The sequence below is a fragment of the Ammodytes marinus genome (genome assembly GCF_949987685.1).
Source record: "Ammodytes marinus genome assembly, chromosome: 24".
Taxonomy (NCBI): domain Eukaryota; kingdom Metazoa; phylum Chordata; class Actinopteri; order Uranoscopiformes; family Ammodytidae; genus Ammodytes; species Ammodytes marinus.
This window is the reverse complement of record NC_137228.1, coordinates 6189055-6213181: the sequence shown is the minus strand read 5'-3', so window position 1 is coordinate 6213181 and position 24127 is coordinate 6189055. Positions and strand designations below refer to the sequence as shown.

The window sequence follows — 24127 nt, the reverse complement described above, 5'->3', positions numbered from 1 at the left end:
AGATAATTGAGTCTATAAAGAGGAATGCATCACCTGAAAAGCAGCGCAACAATTCATTATCCGCTATGTGCTTTTTCCATCCATTTCACACATACACATGTTTGTTTTTTACCCTAGAGTGTGTTGTTGAATCATGGCTACTGAAACACTTTATACTGCCGTGTTTTGATAATGACCCTGGGCTTCCTCTCTATATTACAGTTAGTGTAACAAACCTTCAATTATTTCAAATGAACATAATCAAAAATAACTCTGCTTTAATTAAAGAGAACCGATAATGTTGGATCTTTAAAGCCCCGGAGCGTAAATTAAGGTGACTGAGAAATGTCTCATTGAACTTGGGTGTTTAACGTTTACAGTTATTTTCTAGCCTGAGGTAACCCTGATCATTATACTGTGGAGGCTCACACTGTCTGCCAACGCAGGTGAAAAGTTTGCGGTTGGATTAAAACCGATTATCTTCTAAATGTCAACTGTCTAAGGATTTATGAGAAGAAACACTGACACCAAAACTGCCACCAAAGTAGAGACGGAATAACATGACTGGCTTTACCAAGTTTCAATGGGCCGCTACAAATACTGAGTGCCAAAAAAAGAGAGGGACTACTGGTGTTAAACTAAAGTACATCTCGCACCTGCAGCTAAAAGCAAGCAACTGCCGATATTTAAAAATGTTCGTTTTCTTAGGGAGCATTTATGTTTTGGTGTTGACACTGCAAAAAGCTACTAAATACACATTTTGATATACGTGTGTCTGTGAGTTTTTGATTACCCTCCAAGGTTGGATTTTGAAATGATCAAGGTAACCAAGGCTGGAGAATCTTAGCAGCACATGGATGCAGCACACCCGTAGACATGTCATGCTCACAAATTTGGCAGTATTGAAGAACAACATGTACCATTGATGTCCTGTGTGCATATGGGTGCCTACACATGTACCACTTGAAGGCTAAAGGTAGCTTGCTTGCAAAATCCGGCCAATCATGATCATCCAACAAGAGACATCCAGACATCCTTCAGGATACTGTTAGCTCAAATATTCACTGTATTTCTTCCCGGAAGAAAGAAAAGATGTCATACGAGAACCTAGCAACGTAACCAATCACACCGGCTGACTTTTAAAATATGACATTGGCAAGTTGGCCTGCTGATCCGCCATGACATTAAATGATAGTTTATGTAACAGAGAATGCATTGACCCTGGTCAAACGTGCATGTTTTGTGTTTTGTGAGACAAGGAAAGACAAGCGGCAAAACATTACAGGGGTGAGAGAGAGAGAGAGAGAGAGAGAGAGAGAGGGAGAGAGAGGTTTTTGCATGGTGTAAATCACTGGGCCTGAAGCCTGGTACCCGGCCTGCCATGCAGCTGTTTGGTATGCAGTGAGTAAAGCCTGTTCTCTATCGGAGCTGACATCCTGGGCAGAGGAATTATGATGAGAGATGATTGTATCATGACTGTAATTGTAAATGTAAATCCTGCAGCCGCACGGCCACCCTCTTTTTTTGTGCATAACGATGAGTTGCCCAAAACAAAATTTACATTCCACTTCATATCGTGCGGCGACTGCATTACTTTGACAAACAATAACCATTGACAAATGAACAACATAAAAGGAGATGATTAACTCCAGAAAAGCAATCTGGGCAGATCATTTACGCGGGGGGCTCACGTGCCGAAGCTTCCCAAGGCGCCACTTGCTTTTCTTTTTCTTCTGTGTTGGGCTTTAGCAGCAGAGATTTATATTGTGCGTGGTTAGTGTGCACACATTCACTTGTCTCTGTCGTTATAAGCACTTTGTGTTGCAGGGCTTATTAAAAAAAAAAGATTCTACTGTGGCTGGAAAACTTCAAAATAAAATAAAATGCAAAAAGCTTCACAATAAAATGCACTGCGCGTGCGATTGAAACAGCTGCCGATTCCTCTCATTAGCCCAAAAAACATCAAATATGTGCTACGGTAATTAGAGGAGTGTAATCACTGGTCTATGATGATTATAAACACACACATACACAGCCAGCAATATAAGGATTGGTCTATCGCCGCCTTCTATACATCCAACCCAGTCTCCAGAGGAAAACGTTCTCAGAATACTCTTCCGCAAACCCACGATTACGTAGGTCAAACAACGTTTCGACGTTCTGAATCAACGTCCCATTGTAAACAGTGGACACTGCGCCCGCACCACGTGACTTTCAAGTTTTCACTTTCAGCACAGAAGAAAGATGGCGGCAGGCCGTCTAAAAAGCTGAATTTTACGGCCGTTTTTGTATCTTAAGGTTTTTTGATAACACTTTTAGCGAGAAATGTGTACTTTATGTTCACAATCTTGATTCAGCGAATGCATATTAGCTTTAGTTTAGATGTTACGCGGATAGCTCGGTCCTGCCAGCAAAATGTTCTGAATCGACGTCATACAATGTTGTGAACCGACGTTTCACCGTAATGCCCACGCGTTGCCATGGTGACACAAATGTGTCATATATTAGCCTACGTAGGCTATCTGATACACACATAAAAGACGATTTTTTTTCATGCTTCCCAACCCATTTTTATTACCACAGCAGCATGGGGACGTAGCCTAGATAATACATTGTGATTTGGGTGTTAAATCTATCTAGGCTACTTTTTTAAATACTCATTTTACGACCTTTTCAAACCCGGAAGTACACAACGATATAGGCTTACTGACGCTCGGATGAGTTACTGTTTTGTTGTTGTTTTTAGATATTTGTATAGGCCTATGTAAAATATGTGCTTCTAATTATTTTTTACATTATATAATTATATGCTATCTCCTTAATGTGCCTTGATGAAAAACGAGGGGTTGTGATCGAGTTGTGTGACATTTTAATGACCAGATTACTTCTACTTTTGAATTTATTATTGATGCCTAACTTCTGCATTCTTGTTATTCTTGGGACTTTTTAATTTAATGTCTTGCAAAAAATAAAAACGCTCAGATGAAGCTTAATCACCTTAATAAAGTATTTCACTTATTTAAATGTGAAAGCCGAGGGCACGCGTTGCCATAACGACGCGGGTGCATGACGTCACCACAAGTAAGCGGCGGACAGGTTTGACAGTGACACAGCTGACACGAGACACTGGATTTCAACAAGACACCTTTGTTTGACACTATTCTTAATTTTTATTCATGTTCTTGCAAAGGAAATAGTCAAACCCGAAGCCTCCCAAGTTACAATCATTCACATATTAAACTTACCCATATACCTGATGGTCATAGCCTGGCGCCAGACTAAACAGCGCCTCCACGAGTGCCGCCGAGGTAATGACACCCAAGGTGTGAGGTGGACCTCAATGAGATTTGTTTTGACAATGAAATGTACATTTCTATTCATAAGTGACCATAAAATAATAAACAAGATGAATCGCTCATTTAATAAGATGCAATGTGCAGTAGACTAGATTTAACGAAGGATCCGTGGGGATGAGGAATGGATCAGGTTTATGCTTTCTGTTACTCTATTTCTTAACATATTGGTATATCAACTGTATGTTATGATATTGACTGACGCTAAAGGATGTAGGCCTACACTTGCAAACCTTCTGGAAAATAAGGTTGAGGTGGAATACACAATCTTCAGCAATACATTGGGTTTATGAGTAAAGATATCAAGAATTCTAGGATGAAAAAAAGATTCAATTCATTATTGGTACAATGATTTATTTAAATTAACTGGCAATGATTCATGAACAATGAAAAAAAATCTTTATTTTAGTCCCAGGACGGACCGTGGCTCCCAGGTTGGACTCCATTCTTTTTTGCTGTTGAACAGAGGAGAGAAATTATGGTATAGCAGTATTTACAGGTGGGATTCATCATGAAATTGCCATACATTAGATTCTTGATTTTGCCATTTACTTGTTCTCCTTATCCTGTAATTTATGTTTTCCTCTTTATAAAATAGCCTGTATGTTTTATAAAGAGGAAAACTACTCAAATGAAAAACATCTTATCAGTTTAAAATAAGCAGCTGGATTTTCTCTCAAAGGCTAACATATGGCGCTTTTACACTGCGTGGTATCAGCTCAACTTTGCTTTTTTGGTATCGCCTCGCTTTAGGTTCCAAGCGAGCTGAGCCGATGCTAAAGGTAACGTCCGCAGACTGCCGGTCACTGATTGGCCAGAGACTACCGGCTTCATTCAGTTGTATATTCTCCCAAACTCTCCGGGACTTTGAGTGTATTTTGTCTCGCGTGCAGCCTTCTCTGGCTATGTTTCATTTGATTTGCATCACAGATCCTAAAAAAACTTAATGAAATGTCCATATATTTGCTAAGCTCACCCAGTTGTGTTGGTTGTTGGGGATGTTGCTTTAAACATACTGTACACGACACGAGAGGTGAGACATGTAGGGCAGCTTGCAGCTATATACCCTAAAGTAGCCAGCTGGGACAGAAATGATAGCGACCGATTACATTACAAGACTCGGACTGCACTGATTACCTCAATAAAATATTCAGGTTGAGACATGGCTTGCATTTGCAAACACGTATCCTGAAACAAGCACTTAACAGTCAACTTTATGATGCCCGTGTTTACGTGCATACGGATGTACGTGACACATCCCTACAGCTGGCTGAGTGGCAGTCACATATCGGGACACCATTCTCCCTTTCAATGGCCCGTCGCAATATTCTTCTACTTCTTTTAGCAAACAGATACAAGGGGGGTATTTCTTAAACATTTTCCATCCGTATTGTTGGCGGTTGGTTCAGTTAATAGTGCAACAACTGCTTGTAATTTCTGCTTTGCTACTTGGCTCCGGAGTTGGCTTTCAGCCCCTTTGTATGACGACCCCGCCCACGTTCAGGAGGTACTATCTATTTGTAGTGGAAAATGACCCGTGCTGCTACCAAAACCAAGTTGAGCTGAGTCGAGCTACAGGTGCGGTGGAAAAGCGCGAATAGTGTACTGGAGGCAACAGAGACGAGACCATAAGTTAATTTTTCCCAAAAGAGGCAGTGAATATCATTCACTTGGTTAACCTGTTTATATATTTGGAGATCCAAATGTGTCATATTATTTACCCTTAAATGGGCTTGCTTGAGGCAGCTTAAATTATTAGCATTCTGTAAGAGAACCATTTTGTGAAGGAATAATAGATATTGCTATGAAAGTGGTAATGAATAATGCTTTCTTAGAATGGGATCTTGGTTATCATGTTTTTACAACAATCTATTAGGTATTTTTTTAAAGTTCAGAGCTCTCTAAACCTAGAAGTGGACAAGTTCTATTTAAAGGCACCAATAAAACAATAAAGTAGGAACCTTCTCAGCCCGAAGTACATTATTCCACCACCATTTTAATAATTGACATCCTAAGACATTTCTATTAAGAAACTATTGGAAAGAACATACCATGTCCCACATGGTTGCCACTCCACACGGACCTGGAATAAAAAAAGAAAGAAAAAAGGAAATTACTAATTTTGTTTTCAGAGTAAAAGAGATTCAGCCATTCTGTAGTGTGCTTAAACCTTAACCAGTTACAGCTCTGATCATTCCTCTCACACTGGAATGGCTACATACAGAACATAGCCACTTAGTTACATATTGGTGTATCAAAGGTGTATTGAAACCAGAGCTCTCAAATTACAAATAGCCTTTTTTACTGCTGTCAGACTACAGAGCAAGGTCATTAGTGAAATGTCTCAAAGTTTGACAAATCCATTCATAAAAAAAGGGCTCGGACATTACCTTTTCCTCCCCACTAAATATTATTTCATCAAAACAGGTCCAAAGACGCATCCTAAATTGTTTAGCTCATTAGTTATCAACAATTAAATGCCATGTTGTCACACCTAGAAACGAAAGACACCAACGCCAGAATCCTCTTAATCGATTTCAGCTCAGCATTTAATAAAATCATTCCACTACAGCTGGTGGAATTGCTGAGACTGCTTGAGGTGGACACTGGCACCTGCAACTGGGTCCTGGACTTCCTGACACAGCAGCAGACATTGTAAAGTTGGGCAGCCAAACATCACAAACAATAGCAGTAAGCACAGGATCACCCCAATGATGAAGTCTGAAGCCCCCTGTTCTTCAGCCTGCTCGCCCACAACTGCACAGCCAGATTCAGCACCAACCATGTCATCAAGTTTGCAGACAACACAATAGTGGTGGGTCTTGTCAGGCACAACCATGAGTCTGTATACAGGACAGAGGTGGAGCAGCTCACAAGGTTTTGCAGGTCCCACAACCTCAAACTCAATGTGGAGAAAACCAAAGAGATGGGGGCTCGACTTCAGGGGGCTGGAAAACCACATCATACACCGCTGAGCATATCCTGACCTACAGCCTTACTTCCTAAACAGGATAGTGAAGATGACCAGCAGGATTATTGGTGCCCTTCTCCCTTTGCTGATGGTGGCCAACCAGCAACGCTGCACCTGCAGAGCTACCGCCACCATTAAAGACCCTCACCACCCCTCTCATAGCCTGTTCTCCCTCCTGCCATCAGGGAGGAGATACAGGAGCATCCACTGCAGATCTAGCTGGGATGATGAACAGCTTCTTTCCACAGGCTGTAAGGATCCTTAATGCACTATGCCCCCCCCCCTATTTACATGGTTACAGTCTGACAGCCAGAAAACTGCTTTTTTTAACTCTGTATGCGCTGGTGAGAAACTGCGTTTTATTAAATTTTTGTATGAAAGTACGTCTGAAATGACAATAAATTAAATCTTAAATCTATCATGATTAAACAGACATTTCCGGCAGGGCATACATTTACTTACTCTCTTATTTTTCCTCTGCAAAATTTTTTTGAAGGGGAAAAGTCCTTCCTCTGCTCTCTTCTTGCAGCAGGGGCCATGGATGAGGCGGCAGAGGCGATGGCGGCGGGGGCTATGGCGGGGGGGGTTATGGCGGCGGGGGCAATGGCGGCGGGGGCTGTGGCGGCGGGGGGGGCTGTGGCGGGGGGGGCTGTGGCGGCGGGGGGGGCTGTGGCGGAGGCAGCGGGGGCGGCGGTGATGGCTGAGGTGCAGGAGCTGCCACCCTCCCTTGAGCAACTGGCAGAGCTGCCAACTTTGTGCTTTTTCACATAAACTGGGACAAAGAAAATAATAAAATATATTAAAACAAGTATCTTTGTGGTCTGTTTTAGAAACAAAAATATTTTTCAAATGTTGCATCAAAAGACAACGGTGCCCAATTGTGTGCCCTTATGAGAAGAATTTTCTAATAAAACACAAAACATCAAAAATATTCCTTGAACAAATACGTAATTACAAATTTCATACATCTGTAATAAAAGTATTAAACAGTAGCCCTTCATGTATTGGATAATTTTGGGCAAAACTTTGTTGTGTATCAGTAATAAATAAATAAAACTTTGAATAGTAGCAGAGTAATACTTACTTCTTAAAATGGTCTCAACGGCGTCTTTGAGACTGTGCTCAAGGGAGGGTGGCAGCTGAAAATCAAGGCTGTACTTAATGTCAGCCACCACCGTCGCCCCAACCTCCTTCTGTTACGGTTAAGTTCTGGACCCAAGAGCAGAGGCAGTTGTGGATATAATAAAAAAAGGTTTATTTCAACGAGGTGGGGAAGCAGGTGGTGAGTGGGGAAGCCCGGGCGGAGAAGCAGGTAGGTAAGCTGGAGGTTGTGGTCCGGGTAACACTGTAGTGCATGGTCCGAACTGGCAACGACAGCAGGGAAGCCAGAGGTGATATAGTCGCGATGATTGCTGATGCAGACCAGGTGTGCCACAGAACAGAGGGAGTGGGAGTGGCAAAAGGAGGAGGAGCGCACTGCAGCCAGCTGTGATCACCACACCTTCCCCAAAATGAGAATTGGGAGGTAGCCCAAGCCAGCTAAACGGTCCAACTGAAAAAACATTAAAAAAACTTTATTAAAATTAAAATCCATTATCTACTGAGTTTTGGTGAGCAAATAGTTAGCAATGACAGGCAGGCAGTTAGGACACAAATGCAGACAGTTTCAGGTAAAGGATAATTTATTCTCTTCAAAAATTACAAAAAATGCCATAAGGCAAAAAGGCAAGGAATACATAGACACAGGACTATATATACACTAGACAGGGTACGAAACGAGGTACTCAGTTATCATTAAAAGTCTCTTCATCGATAAAAATCAATTTGTGATAGTATATATGATACCTATTAGAGATCTTTTTATTAATATTCACTTCAGTAGGCCAAGTCGGTCAGGGTTATATCAGTTAATTTGTTTTTTTCATTAAAACCAACATAGAAAAAAACTAAATAAAAAAAACAGAGCTATATACAGTATAAACAATTTAAATATAAGTGAAGAGTAAAAAAAACATTTATTTGATGATTATGAGACCCGTGGTAGTCCGGGACCCAAGGCAATTGCCTACCTTTGCATAATGGCTAAGTTCACCTCTGCGCACGCACACACAGACACACAAACACACGCATACAAACGCCCCCCCCCCCCCCCACCCCACACACACACACACACACACACACACGCACGCACTTCTTATCGGAGGTAACTTTGGCACGGCACTGGAAGCTCGGCCACTAAATTGCAACATGTAGGCTATTTTTAAAAATCATCATTTAGGCCATTATTCTGATATTTGATATCCGGCTCATGAATTGTGATTAAAAATAGAGACAAAATATGTGTATCTTCCGTTCAATCCATATGAAAAATACATGTTTCAATTTAGTGGTCGAGGTCCCGGTGTCATGCGACAGTTACCTCCGATAAGAAGTGCGTGAGTGCGTGCGCGCAATCCTAGAGGCAAACTAAGACATTACGCAAAGGTAGACAATTGCCTTGGGTCTCATAATCATCTAATAAATGTTTGTTTTACTCTTCATTCATTAATCACCGATTACGTGCGGACGTCAGCATCGCACTGGGAACTGAAGGACACATCCTAAATTATTGATAATGTTATTGATACTCACATGATCAGCTGAGGCATGAGCCCCAGTGCAGACAGCTGCATATGAAAGCATATTTATTGGTCCACAAAAGAAAATTGCATCTATCGTCGTCTCTGTCTCCCTTTTTTCCTTTTTTTGTCTTAACTTCACTTGCTGAGTCAAAGTGGGGCACTTTAAAAAGCCCCTTTTGAGTGTTTGCGTGTGCATAGGCTACGTGTGTGTGTGTGTGTGTGTCTTGTCTAGGCTAGGCCTATATTATTTCCACGTTTATTAATTATCTGAATTGAGCTTTTGTAAAATAAGGCTGTTGATGGTAGCCTATGACAGACAGTGACATAGCAGCCTTTGGCAGCCAGACAAAATATGTTTCCCCTTTCTATAAAGATGCTAAATGTTTGGTGGTTTGTCCCGTTTTGATCTGGATCAACAGCTGTTTGTCTGTCACTGTTTAGATCATGCCTTGATCTAAACAGTGACAGACAAACAGCTGTTCACTCGTGGACCTAACCAATAAATATGCTTTCATATGCAGCTGTCTGCACTGGGGCTCATGCCTCAGCTGATCATGTGAGTATCAATAACATTGATAATGTTATTGATCAATAACATTATCAATAATGTAGGATGTGTCCCTCGGTGATTAATGAATGGAGAGTAAAACAAACATGTATTAGATGACCATGAGACCCAAGGCAATTGCCTACCTTGGCGTACTGGCTAAATTCGCCTCTGGGCGCGCGCGCATACACGCATACACACACACACACACACACACTCACTCACACACACACACACACACACACACACACACACACACACACACACACACACACACACACACACACACACACACACACTTTCGCACGACACCGGAGCCTCGACCACTAAATTGAAACATGTATTTTTCAAAATCAACATTTAGGACATTATTCTCACATTTGATAACCTGGTCATTAATTGAGATTAAAAATAGAGAAAAACGTGTTTTTAGTATAAATAATGTAGATGAGAGGATGAGTAGCCTATTTAAAAAAACAGTTAACTTTTCGTTTATCGTGTTTTGATTTCCAAACGGATATGGATTGAACGGAAGATACACGGATTATACACGGATTCATTAGGCCTATACATTTATGAAAGACAGAGAATATCATTACAATTTATTATCATTGCATTCTACTTACCATCTTGTGGGCCTGATCATGTTGTTTGCTCCCGTTGTTCCACTTCTTTTTTTTTTCCTTCCAGGCCTCCTTTTCCGCCTGGAACTTTTGTCGAGCTTCAGTCAGCCGCTGTTTATGTGGTTGAAGGCACGAACAGGTCGGGCACTTCTTCCGTGCCACCCCAATTTTGGCGTGACCAACACAGTCTTTGTGGACGCTACCGGGCATATCTAAAAAACAGTAACACATTATTATTAATATAGGCTACAGAGAGCCAGCACGAGATACCTGATTAATTTATTAATTAATTGGTATAGGCTACTGTGTAAAGCCTACAACCAGAGCAGTAGCCTAATGAATATGTAGGAATGGTATCCTCCATGTTAAATCAATCATGCACGACTAAAATTAAATATTTCTTAATACATTATTCAATAGGCATATTTATCATACTCACTTTCTCCTTGCGGCTTTCCAGTCGATGGTCAACTTCCAATGGGCTTCGCGCGATTTGTTTATATGTCCATGGATTTAGGCGCGCGCAAAGAAATGGAAAACACCCCTTCAAAATAAAAGGTTTATTCCATAATAATTTCCATTTATCAAAATGTTTGTTTCAAACTAGTTAGTTATGATGAACAGCATAATTTAGGTTTTAAGTGGATATAAAATAATAGGCTATACGATACACCTATGATTTGGCACATTTCATAGTTACAATACTTTCAGTGAGGCCTTATCCTCTGTTCTCTTGTTTGGGGACATGTTAACACAAATCAGTCAATCTTGTCACACTGCCTGTCCTCAGCACACATTCTCTGCAATCTCTGTTAGTCTACCAGGCTTACAGGCTCCAAGCATATCAGTGTTTAGCATCTGAGCCGAGTTAACAATAACTTAATGTCCAGGGAGACGGTTGGGAGATGAGATCTGTTTTGTATAGGCTAGTTGACCTCAGTGTCTAGAAATGTTTCTGAACTTTGTTTAAGAGGTAGAGACATAAAACAGGCAATAGGTGTAATGGTATTATTAATATTAATTGGAAGGAAAGAATGAAAAATCATGTATACAACCAAAGCAGTTTCGGCATGCAATATCTTTCTTTTGAGGCAAGCTTCCGGCCATAATGCCCTGAATGTTGCCCATTTCGGTCACATCTTCAAACTGACCTACTGTATGCTATTCATTAAGTTGACAATCTTTCAACACTTGTTTAGTTCTATTCTGATTGTATGGTGGTGACATACAGGCAAGTCTGAGGCCTTTCAAGTTCAAACTGTTTTTTCTGTTGGTTCTCTTGGTCTGTTTGAAAACAAAGTCATCATGTTTGAATACTTGAAAAACAAAGTTGTTATTTCAGCGTACTTGGAAGCTCATTTTCCTAATGAAATGCAAGGGCTTTTGTGTCCGACCGAACCACAAGCACATGGTAATAATGACCTGGATGGTCAGAGGGATTGCAATACGTAAAAGTGACTTATTTTGGTCGCTATTTCCACAAAAACAAACGAACCAGAACAAAGAAGAGTGAAACCATCATCCAGGAGCAGTTAGAGCTGTAGATTTGAATAGGCCAAAATCTTTCCGCAATTATGGAGGGGGTGTTATTGAAGTGGAATCAGGTAGTGGCCGAGACGGCCTTTTTGATTCCATCATCATCTATAACTAAAGGAGACACGTGCAGAGAGAGACTCGGGAAGATAGTGGTTCTGGTCTCATCAGGTTTCTTTATTGAAGTTTGCCATCAGTCTCAAGTTACAAGTGAGCAGACACAGCTCCTAATACCAATACAGATGTTTAACCTATACATTACAAAAGATAGGCTACCTCTCAGATCTTTAACCATAATTCTAGTCTAGCCTTAACCTCGGTGAAGTGGAGCCGAACCCAAAAGCCATACCTCGGGCCTCTGGAAAACAGGCAGCAGGACTGCCTGTAGAGCGCTTCCTTTCAGTGAAAAGCCATTGGCCTTTTATGCAGATCATCCTGTGTCTGTGTGTGTGTGTGGGTGCACGCCTGTGTGTGTGTCTGTGTCTGTGTGTGCATGTGTGTGTATGCGTGTACGAGTCTCTCCAATACCTGACCATATTAGCAACTGGCTGCTTCTAATAGGCTAGATTATAGTAGTTCTATTTGTTGCAGAGATGTTGTAATATTGTTCCTGTTTTCTACTGTGTTTGCAACACCTGCTGTTGTTGCAATCTGTAAGGTCATTATGACCTGTGACTTTCTGCTTGACTCACAAATTCTGTAACTCCTTTCAAATGTGGCATGTTGAAATAATCCTACATTATTTTATGTTGGTGGTGGCAGGGAATTAATTAGGCAATGTTTTCATGAATCACTATTTTTTATAGGCCCTAGGCCTACACTCAAATATCCATTTATGTCAATTGTAGCCTATTTGTTGTGTTTGAAGCACATTGAACAGACTGTTTGAAATGTGACATGCCATTTTACATTTTTCTTCACTTAAACCGCTTGATTTTGAACAGAATATTTCTCATACTCTTGATAATCTATCAAATCTGATTACATGAATGTGTAAAGCATCACACGAAACACCTCACAGTAGGCTACTATCACTTTTTAATTTTCTACTTTTAATTTTTAAAACTAGGCCTACAACCTAAACAACATGGCTGCCCCGTTTCCCGCGACTGAGAAGGGGCGTGTCGTATTGTGTTTATATGACAATGCGTCTGCGTCAGTCAGTTGTAACTGTCATACACGATCTGAGGAGCCTGCACGATATGAGGTGCGCGTGCGCAAAATGGCCGCCATCATTGACAGCCCGCTTAGCTCAAAGTGTTTTGGAGAGCCACAGACTGCACTAAAAACAGACTGTAACTCGCTCAATTCTGAACCAATTTGCATGACATTTAGTTTGTTATGAAGATAGAACAGTTAATCATGCTACTGATTACGTGTTGGAATTAAATTCAGTTACGGGGCGGCTAAGCCACGGACTTTGTGTGTGTGTGCGTGCTTGTGCTCACGGAGAACTTTATGAGGGGGCGGGGGTGAGGACGCTGACGTGCGTTGCCTAGGCGACTGCGGGCTTTCCAAGATGGCGGCCGTTCTGCGCATGCGGTCCTCATCATCGTGCAGGCTCCTCAGAGATCGTGTAGTGACAGTAACCACAAGGTAAAGTAGAGCGAATGTTCTTTCAAATGTACCTGTATGTTTTTATTTATGTAATGTTATATGTAGTATTGATATTAGACTTTCCGACAACCCACCTAATTTTAATTAAAACACACGCTAGTTACTTTATATTATAGACCGATGTTGTCTGCATTTAATCTTTCACTGCAGTTGCTTAGACATGTCATTTGAATAAATTAGTAACTCTTGTGAAACTAGCAAGACACGTTTTTAAAGTACAGTGCCACAATACTATTTTCTAAATATTTTTCATATATGCAATTTTGTTTAGCACTGTAATGTCTCCTCAGATAGCAACTGTAACCTAACACTACTAAATGTTTCAATTATGTTTTCATTTTAGAGGAAAGAATCAGGTGAGCAGGGGAAAAAGTCAAAAAATAAAATAAAACACACTGAGAAGGATGTGCGCTTATTGGCTGAGAAACAGACATCTTATGGAGGTTAGTGTGACTTCTCCTGATTCAATGAGTCTGTGCATCCGTCTGAGGTTCATAAAGTCTCCAGTTCTCTCAAATTGATGGCTAATGATATTTAAATTCCTTTTCTAAGTGTTACTGTAGTTCCTTACATTACAATATCACACCACATTAAAGTTGAAATGGTAACTAGATTCATGTAAAAGAGGCTTTGGCTGTTTTTAATGGCCATTGAAAGGTAGAGATACCAATTTAATCATTGCCTGATCATAAGATTTATTTTATGACAGGATCCCGGCCATCCTCTCACTTAAAGCCAAAGGATACCCATCAAGATGATGCCACCACTTCAACAGAAAGTAAACAAAGTTATTTACATCATCTGGTAAATGTTGTATTAAAAATGGCAGTATATAAATAGAATTGAACAACCATGCAACTTATAATTTATGTTAGTAATTTGTTTTTGTTCTGTCCTTGTCTTTTTGTCATATTTAAGCTACTGCATTAGAAGTGGAAGAGGCGCAGCAGACAATTGGTAGGTTTTAAGCTCTATGAACATGTCTTGATATCATAGTTTATTGGAAATTTCCATTTGATATCATTAGTTTGGCTTTCTTATTTCAAATTGGTTTGTTTATCATTTACATGTCGGCATTCAGACATTATTGTCTACAAGCAGCTAGAGCTGCAAAGATTAATCGACGAATCGATTATTAAAATAATCGCCAACTATTTTGATAATCGAGTAATCGTTTCAAGTAATTTAATAAAAAATGTCCAAATTCTCTGATTTCAGCGTCTCAAATGTGAATATTTTCTGGTTTCTTCAATCCTATTATGACAGTAAACTGAAATATCTTTGTGTTTTGGACATAAAAATACATTTGAGGAAGTCAACATGGGCTTTGGAAAATTGATCAACATGTTTCACCATTTTCTGACATTTTACGGGCCAAAACACTAATCGATTATAATCGAGAAAATAATCAACAGATTAATCAATTATCAAAATAATCGTTAGCTGCAGCCCTACAAGCAGCCCAAAATCAAGAGTGAGTTTACCTTTTGAAGATAGTAATTTCATGCTCTGCTCCTAGACTTAAAGCTGCAGTTGCTGAAGGAAAGCTTGATGGAAGATCCATTGGATTGTTCACTAGAAGCTTTGACGGTTCCTAGGACCTGGCAGATGCGGCAGACACTGTCCGTTGAGAAATGGGAGACTGCAAGGCCGCATCTATTGGATCTGATGCTCTCAGCAGAGAAACCTTTGCTTGAGCTTTGTGACCACTGCAACATAGAACAGGCTGTAATAAGATGTCGCGACTGCCTGCCAAAGCACGACTGTGACGTGTTCCATCATCAGAGCTGGGTTTTACACAATAGGGACTCTCTGGTTGAGGGTTTTTATACAGCTATTCCACCTACATGCTATGCATTGCTAAATGATGATGGGACACATACAATATCTGAACAAGGTATGTATGTATGAAAAGTTTTAAAATTATTTTAGATTATAAAATATTGTTTTGGAGATGTACTCCTTATTTCTTTGCTTTGTATTTCATTATAGCACGTCTGTTACCAGTTGCTCGGCCCAGCAACATATGCAGTTGTGATGCTGCAGACATCACTGTTTGTACTGGTAAGCATACCATCATTGAAGCATTGGGCTATGATTCTGCAACGACTACACACAGTATATTGAGAGAACCGAATTGAATTGGTGTAAAAATTTAGGACATATTATATTCCCTTGTTTCCACAGGACGATATGATCTGTCCTTGCCTACAAGTACCTGCAGGTCCTGCTTAACGTCATGGACTCCTGGACTGAAAGACCTACAGGCCAGTGGTTACTGGCCTGGTAATGTGGTTTTTCAGACATTGTACGCTATTGATGTCTTTAAGACATTCGAAGAGCTGAAAGTCACTGCACCAGGTTTATCCCGACAAGCATTTGTTAAAATGCTTGAGCAACGTTCTAGCACCTTTGGGCGCGTAAGTCATAGCATTTTCTTCAGAGAATGTAGTCACCTACACTGGCTGTGCTATTAATTGTTCACATAATTGAATGTTATCTCCTTTTCAATAATAGGCAGGGAGTATTTATGGTGACAGTCTACAGCGTAGCTTCTTGGAGTGGACATACTGTCGCGATGATAAAGACAAACTACTCCACAAAAAACCTTTCTCATGCCCAGCCTGCGCTGAGGATGTTGCAGCAATCTCGCTTGACGGAAACCGGAAGATGTATCGATTCAGCAGGACCAAAGGGTACTGCTGCTTATTAAATTACATTAATTTAAGTATAATGTATCATTGTATTTGGAAATTCCTTAGGCATGGAATCTGAATGTCTCCTTTGCAAATGTTTAGAGTGGGTGAAAATGCATTCTTCGACGGTGCATTTTTTGCAAAGGACAAGGATGTGGCAGACTTTGTGCAGCTTATCCGGAATCGAGTCCAACCTGTGAGTTGTATGTTTATTATAATCACAAAAATGTGGCTAACACAGTTGCACTTAAATTATATTTGATCATACATTGTAGAAAATTACGCTTCCAGGTTAAATATGTGCTTGTTAAAACACAAAGCTGAAAAGTACCATTTTCAGAGAAGCAAAAACATGCTGTATATTTCTTATTTGAGTTCGGTAAATTAGATGTTAAGCTTTATTTTCAAACCGTTTATGTTACATGTTTTCAAAGGTATCTGGGAAAGGTGTCTGTGGGAAGTCACAATGGACAGCTGCACGAGAGACTGCCAACAAGTCTGGGTCCAAAGTGGATGAAGAGGGTGTGGAGGTGGCTGTCTGTCGTCATGGCATTCTTTTTAAAGCCTTGAACATGTTTAGGGGAGAGATATTTGCATATCCTCTTTTCCTACAGAAGGAGCTTGCCATGGCCTATAAAATACAGTTCATTTGCACAGACATCATGTGCAAATACTATCCATACCTCCAGAAAGTGTGCGAGTCCTTTCCAGAACTTGTTCCACTCTTGCAAAATAGGCCATTCCTGTCCGTGATGCACGCCAAGGGTCACTCTGGTAAATGTGAGGTAATGTATCTATTCTAGATTACCTCCTACACTGTATATTGCTTGTGTTATGAATGTTGTTGGGGAAAGTTAATCTAATCAATCGCAATATGTAAACGATCACTTAAAAAGTATATTAACAAAGCAATTTTGGAGGTGATGTGGAAAATTCAAATTATGATCTTATTCCACCACAGGTGCAGTGGGGTGGACGCAATCAGGAAGGAGCAGGTTAGTTGTCCAGCATGCAGCTGAGATTGACTATAACTAAAGATTAAGCAAACCCTACCCGTAAAACATTTAAACATTTGAAAAGGCATCAAAGAGGTTTTACTGTGAAAATTTAAATCACACATGCTGTTACATCTCAGTGTTTTTTTTTATCATGTCTTCCAATGGCAGGTATGACAGTTGGCGAGGAGGTTGAGCAGGTGAATTCTTTTTTGTCACGTGTTGCACTGACGACAAAGTACATGACCAAATCCAGTAAGTAAATTAATGTTTCCTTCAACATGTAGTACATGATTTGTATGCCATTTCTACCATCATCTTTACATAATCTTGCTCAAATCAAGCTTTACAATTTTGAAGAATGAACGAAAGTCAAAATATTGAAGTTGAAAATCATCTACTACAACAGTTGTATTAGTAACCTTTTCTCCCCTGCACTGATAGCACGGACTGATATGATAACCATTCAAGCACGAGGCTGGAATGAAAGAAAGAAGAAAGACCTACACAAATACCTCTCTCAACGATATGTCAAGGTATCTTTTCTCTTTGGCATTTTGCATTCACTAACATTCCGTTACAGTACCATTCTTTGGAAAGCAGCTTACCCCTAAAGTGCATGAAGCTCTATTATGATGGCCAAAAAAAAAGAGTTAATTCTTGCATGCACGACGCAGGAGGAGCGGCATTAGTCGTGACCTGTGTCCGCCTGTGCAGGCACTTATTTCTGACACTTTTTCCTTGAAGCCTCGGATGGAGAACCAGGCTGACAGCCGCGCAACCTTAACACTTTACTGTCAAATACAGGGGTAGCAGTTAAAGTTATTGGGGGACGAGATCAGCAAATAAAGATGGTCAAATAACTAAAGGAAGTCCCCCGCTCGGAATATTGAATTAACTTTTTTAAACTAAATAATCACTAACGCGTTTGCGGAAATAATATTAATCTCATGGCCGGTCCGGCGGACCCGTGTGGGCTGTACGGGCCGCCCCTCCGGGGGTTTCGGCTGTGGTTGCTCCTCGTGGCAGCGGTGCATTTGGCTATTTCCCTATTCTATACTCTATTCTCTATCTACGGCCCCGGTCCTCCTCGGGACTAGTGCCGCACTGGGGCGTGCTCTCTGGGGGCGGGGTGCTGGGGGGCAGCTGGGGGCCAAGCCCCGGAGGCCGCCGCGACCGCCTGTCCGGAGGCAAGGCAAGGTCCCACCCCCCAGCAGCGGTGCCCACGGTCAGACGCCAATTTGCCCCAGCTCGAGCGGCCAGGGCAGCCCACCGGAACAGCCCAAAACCGGTACCTACCCCAGAGCAAACTCCCCCCCAGCAGAGGCCAGAGAACCGACCCCAGACAGGGTGACCCGCCACCGACCCCGCGCCAGCAGAGAGGTGGATGAGCGCTAACCAAAGGTTAATTCAAAGAGATAAGTCTTAAGTTTAGACTTGAACACCTCGATAGACTCAGATTGCCCGATCTCTATTGGGAGTGTGTTCCATAACGAAGGAGCTCGATACGAGAAAGCCCTGCTGCCGGCAGCTTTCTTAACTCTGGGGACAGACAGGAGCTCTGCAGTCGTAGACCGTAGTGCCCGTGATGGGGCATATCGCGCAACTAGGTCAGACAAATATGAATTGTTCACCATTGTTATAGCGTTATTATTAACAGCCTGAGGAGCTGCCTCGGTCTCGGTTTGTCTGGGCCTGAGTACCGGTTGTCCTCCCACTGAAAAATTGTCCTGCCGACGCTAATTGCATAACTGATACCATTTCTCTGACATTTGTTCTCCTCTGTCTATCTTCCATGATTGGCTGAGCGTTGCCCCGGGGGTTGTCTCCCTCTGTCTACCAAGCACTCTCCATACTACTCGACTGACTCTGAGTTCTGTGCGGAATCAGCTGTCCTAGGAACGGATGCTCCCCGCCTGCTATTGCCTCACATCAGCCTTGATTCACCGTCCATCAGGATAGTACTCTTTCTACTCGCTTGCTTGTTCAATCTTTAAATTCATTTTTGCTTTGCTCACTGGTTACCTGTCTCTCCTCTTCCAGTTTTCCCTGGTGGTGACGAGACGGTGTGGATCTGGTCCCCCCCCCGGTAACATCTGAGAATGGACCATCAACGCGAAAGATGTTGCAGTGGTTAAGGACGCCACCTGGAGACGTGGGATGTAATCCCGGCGATGGAAACCTTAGTTTTCCCTGTTGGAGACGAGACGGTGTGGATCCTCTGGCAGCATCTGAAGTCTTCCTGCATCCACACTATTCGCACTTTACTTAGTATTACCATGTAATCACCTGGTCAATGATCAAATTCCTTCGTGATTTTCTCTACTTATCTATTGCAGCATGTCCGTCCTGGGAGAGGGATCCCTTACTCTGTCGACTCTCCCTGAGATTTCTTCAATTTTTTTTTTATTCCCGTTAAAGGGTTTTTACTGGGAGTTTTTTCTCAGCCGAGCTAAGGGTGTAAGGGCAGGGTATCATATATCATATTGTATGAAATGTAAAGCCCACTGAGACAAATGTGTTTGTGTTTTTGGGCTATACAAATAAAACTGATTTGATTTGACGCTTCCAACATGGATTCCTCCATAAGACTTACCCTCTCAATGTACAAAATGTAATATTAATATTTGTAATTCTCCGCTCAGGAGGATAATTCAGATTATTGGCAGAGGTGATTTTATACCAATGAGGACATATTTATGAATGAGGATATTGATTTTAGCTAATAAATTACTTAAAACGTTACAGTGTCCCCTTAACCCTGTTGGGAACAACAAAGTATTTCTCACAGACTCGCATAAATATTGTTGTTTCAATAAATCATTGTACAAATAATCAATTGAATCTTTTTTCCTCCTACCATTTTTTTCATCCTAGCATTCTTGATATCTTTACTCGTAAACCCAATGTATTGCTGAAGATTGTGTATTCCACCTCGACCTTATTTTCCAGAAGGTTTGCAAGTGTAGGCCTACATCCTTTAGCGTCAGTCAATATCATAACATACAGTTGATATACCAATATGTTAAGAAATAGAGTAACAGAAAGCATAAACCTGATCCATTCCTCATCCCCACGGATCCTTCGTTAAATCTAGTCTACTGCACATTGCATCTTATTAAATGAGCGATTCATCTTGTTGTTTATTTTATGGTCACTTGTGAATAAAAATGTACATTTCATTGTCAAAACAAATCTCATTGAGGTCCACCTCACACCTTGGGTGTCATTACCTCGGCGGCACTCGTGGAGGCGCTGTTTAGTCTGGCGCCAGGCTATGATATATATATTGGTAAGTTTGTGAATGATTGTAACTTGGGAGGCTTCGGGTTTGACTATTTCCTTTGCAAGAACAAGAATAAAAATTAAGAATAGTGTCAAAATAGTGTCTTGTTGAAATCCAGTGTCTCGTGTCAGCTGTGTACCTGTCAAACCTTACTTGTGGTGACGTCATGTGCCAGCGTCGTTATGGCAACGCGTGCCGTCGGCTTTCACAGTTAAATAAGTGAAATACTTTAGCGAACTCTTAAGGTGATTAAGCTTCATCTGAGCGTTTTTATTTTTTGCAAGACATTGGTTTACAAAGTCCCAAGAATGCAGAAGTTAGGCATCAATAATAAAGTCAAAAGTAAAAGTAATCTGGTCATTAAAATGTCACACAACTCGATCACAACCACTCGTTTTTCATCAAGGCACATTAAGGAGATAGCATATAATTATATAATGTAAAAAATAATTAGAAGCACATATTTTACATAGGCCTATACAAATGTCTAAAAACAACAACAAAACAGTAACTCATCCGAGCGTCAGTAAGCCTATATCGTTGTGTACTTCCGGGTTTGAAAAGGTCGTAAAATGAGTATTTAAAAAGTAGCCTAGATAGATTTAACACCCAAATCACAATGTATTATCTAGGCTACGTCCCCATGCTGCTGTGGTAATAAAAATGGGTTGGGAAGCATGAAAAAGTCGTCTTTTATGTGTGTATCAGATAGCCTACGTAGGCTAATATATGACACATTTGTGTCACCATGGCAACGCGTGGGCATTACGGTGAAACGTCGGTTCACAACATTGTATGACGTCGATTCAGAACATTTTGCTGGCAGGACCGAGCTATCCGCGTAACATCTAAACTAAAGCTAATATGCATTCGCTGAATCAAGATTGTGAACATAAAGTACACATTTCTCGCTAAAAGTGTTATCAAAAAACCTTAAGATACAGAAACGGCCGTAAAATTCAGCTTTTTACACGGCCTGCCGCCATCTTTCTTCTGTGCTGAAATTGAAAACTTGAAAGTCACGTGGTGCGGGCGCAGTGTCCACTTTTTACAATGGAACGTCGATTCAGAACGTCGAAACGTTGTCTGACCTACGTAAATCGTGGTTTGCGGAAGAGTACTCTGCGGACGTTTTCCTCTGGATACTGGGTTGATACATCACTCCAGAAGCATCCATCTCACGCAGGCAGTGTACGGAGACCCAAAGCTGCATTACTACAACAACCGTAATTAGCATACGCAAATAGCTCTGTGCTACTGCTCATTTTTCATCAGTCAAAGAGGTAAATGAGCGAACAAAGTTGGCTTAGATTAGTCTAATTAAAGAAGCTAATTGATCATTCTCCCTTTGCATTGGTCTTCCTGTCCATGGAGGATAACATACGCTGCTTCACACAACTGTAAAAACTTGCTAGTATTCAAGGCCTGTGTTTCGGAATCCCTCTTTGAGTTGCTTAGCTTAACTTCAAAAAGAAAAAGAAAGGATTTTCACAATAACTTAAATATGTCTAGTAAATGGAGGTAGTTTCTGTTTTATCTGATTTATATCTTGAGATATATGCTTGATGACAACTTCCTACAACAACCCAATAATGTATTTCATGCTAGGGTTAGGGTTATCAATTGGACCTTACCTTTTCATTTTGGGTGAAGTTGTGCATTTCAAACAACAAAAAACACCAACCAGCAGCAGCTATTCTCAGCCGTTGTTAAGAATCTAACATCCCCGGTCTGGTCATCAAGGACTGTGCTGCTATGCCTCTTGAAAGCCTGCTACCTATCACTATCAGACACCACAGCCCATACAAAAAGGAGACCCCTTCCATTTCTCCACTTTACTTTCTGTCCGTTTCCCCCTCTCAATGAAGTGATTGGCAGCTCTGGTTAAATCTGCGACCAGAGTTCCAATTACATGGAGGGAGGGGGTGAAGTATATGAGTCCGATTACGGGGCCCATCTTGCCAGAAATAAAGACTGTGTCACCTGGGAGCTCGGGGCCTCACAGAGGCAGCCGAGCCTAGCCACGAGACCAGAGTGGGTATTCTCTCCTCTGTCACTTCTCATTGCTGTGAAGCAGCTGCTCCGCATGCGAAGCAAAGTAACCTGCAAACAGGACGCGTAGTAGAAAATGCTAAGACATGCAGCCTGGTGTTTATATTTATCACAGCACAGGAGCACAAGCACGCACACACACACAATAAATACACAAACAGAAATATGAGCGCACGCACAGGCGCACACACACACACGCACGCATTACGCAACCTATTTTTTAAAACGTTAATACACCCAAATCCAGAGGAGCTCTGTCTCCCATCCCCAAAACACAACATCAAGTGCAACACTAACATTAATAATGCAGATCCCATCACAGCGGTTAGTCTTATCTACTTAAAGAAAATGAAGCCCATAGCATACTGCACCAAGAATACTAAAAAGCAATTATTGCTCTCAGCTGTGGTGAGGCCCAAATTAATGAGGCAAGAGTGAGACAGTGGAGGTTTGGGTAAAAAAAAATCTGCAGGATAATTTGTTTAGAAGGTTAGGCGGAAAAAATAAAAAGTTCTAAGAGTCTAGTTAATTGTGCTCTTCCGGTGAAGTTGGGAAAGTGCAAAGGTAAGAGTGCCCCTGGTAGAAAGACTCAAATATAAATGTATGCAGCTCTTTTTAGGACCACAGAGGCATGTATTCCCCTTATAATTTGCATGCTAATGATATTGTTGCAGTCAATTACACAAGCAAGTTCTTGTCTCTTACAGCAATGAAGCAGAAAAATGTTAGCCTGTAAAACCAGACCCATATCTTGAACAATAGAGGGTCTGGCACACGATCAATAGACCTTCCCAACTGAAGGGGAGGCACCTACAAGTGCATTTCAAATGCCACTGCACGCAATTGGATAGCACTACAACCAATCAAAGCAATGAACAAGGTGACATAGGCTATTAAGCCCCGTTCGTTTAGCGAACAGCGCGATTAACTGTTAAATTAAACTTTTGCCGTGGTCGGTCGGCAAAACAGAACATTACTCTTACTTTCTAATGAAAGAATGAGTGCCGTCTTCCAAATCGTTACGTGTCGAGGCGAAAGCCGCATTTCAAACTCAAACAACATATCAGCAGCCAGTGCCACCATTGTTTATTATCACGGCTTTTGCGGCGCATGCACAGCACTGTCGTCATCCGGTTACGTCCGCCTCAGAGCACCATACATGGAAACGTAGCTCAGGATATTCTGTCATATTTTGTTGTGTTGTGACCATGCCGTACGTCAGGGCTATTCAATTAGTTTTGAATGGGGGCCGGTTGGTGGAAATGATCCAAAATGAGGGGCCACAAAAAAATGCCTAAAATTGATGAGCATCACATCAGTAGCTACATATACTGTAAAACGACATAGGAGTGCACCAGCTTCATAGAGTTCACCACCTTATCAAAAAAATCCCTATTTGATTAACATAGGCTGCCTGTTGTTTAAGTGTTTAACAATCTTATCAGTTCAGGAAAACAAAATAGGTTAACTCTTCAACAGCTTATCAAAATACATAGAAATAAATGTACTCTAAGTGCAACAGTTTGTCAAAATACATAGAAATAAATGTACTCTAAGTGCAACAGCTTATCAAAATACAGGTAGGCCTAGGTTTACTAAGAGTGCAACAGCTTAACAAAAAACATAGAAATAAATGTAGGCTACTCTAAGTGCAACACCTTACAGTGTCCCCCCCAAAAATGTGTTTGTCAAGGGGTCACTGTCCAGGGTCATGGGAGGCGCCGCGGCGAAAACGTTGGCTGTATTTTGCTCAAAGATGCCAATGCACAGTACAGAAATAAACAACTGCTTATTTGAATACAAAAAAACTACAGACACTGACTTTACAGTTGTGCTATTTTGTTTGCTATGTGA

The 24127-nt window shown here is 41.2% G+C and overlaps 2 protein-coding genes across 2 annotated transcripts in view; one reads left to right on the top strand and one right to left on the bottom strand.

Moving 5' to 3' along the window:
* LOC307270018 (interleukin-1 receptor accessory protein-like 1) overlaps positions 1-24127 on the bottom strand; it is a gene marked incomplete at both ends in the record, with an annotated part of 209324 nt that overhangs the window by 57405 nt on the left and 127792 nt on the right. The gene's annotated exons all lie outside the window — the stretch shown is intronic.
* Positions 12867-19598, top strand: LOC307270019 (uncharacterized protein). Its single transcript, XM_080053147.1, has 14 exons — positions 12867-13223; positions 13588-13687; positions 13954-14022; positions 14163-14201; positions 14764-15141; positions 15237-15308; positions 15432-15664; positions 15762-15940; positions 16043-16136; positions 16375-16725; positions 16902-16935; positions 17107-17190; positions 17380-17471; positions 18780-19598. The coding sequence occupies exons 5-14, from the start codon at positions 14796-14798 to the stop codon at positions 18930-18932; spliced, it is 1638 nt and encodes a 545-aa protein (XP_079909273.1). The 5' UTR covers positions 12867-13223; positions 13588-13687; positions 13954-14022; positions 14163-14201; positions 14764-14795; the 3' UTR covers positions 18933-19598.

Bases quoted from the DNA above. Each gene is read 5' to 3' on its own strand.
- LOC307270019 (XM_080053147.1), top strand. From the start codon at position 14,796: ATGGAAGATCCATTGGATTGTTCACTAGAAGCTTTGACGGTTCCTAGG. The intron at 15,309-15,431 runs GTAAGCATACCA...TTGTTTCCACAG, and splicing joins AGACATCACTGTTTGTACTG to GACGATATGATCTGTCCTTG. The intron at 16,936-17,106 runs GTTAGTTGTCCA...TTCCAATGGCAG, and splicing joins ACGCAATCAGGAAGGAGCAG to GTATGACAGTTGGCGAGGAG.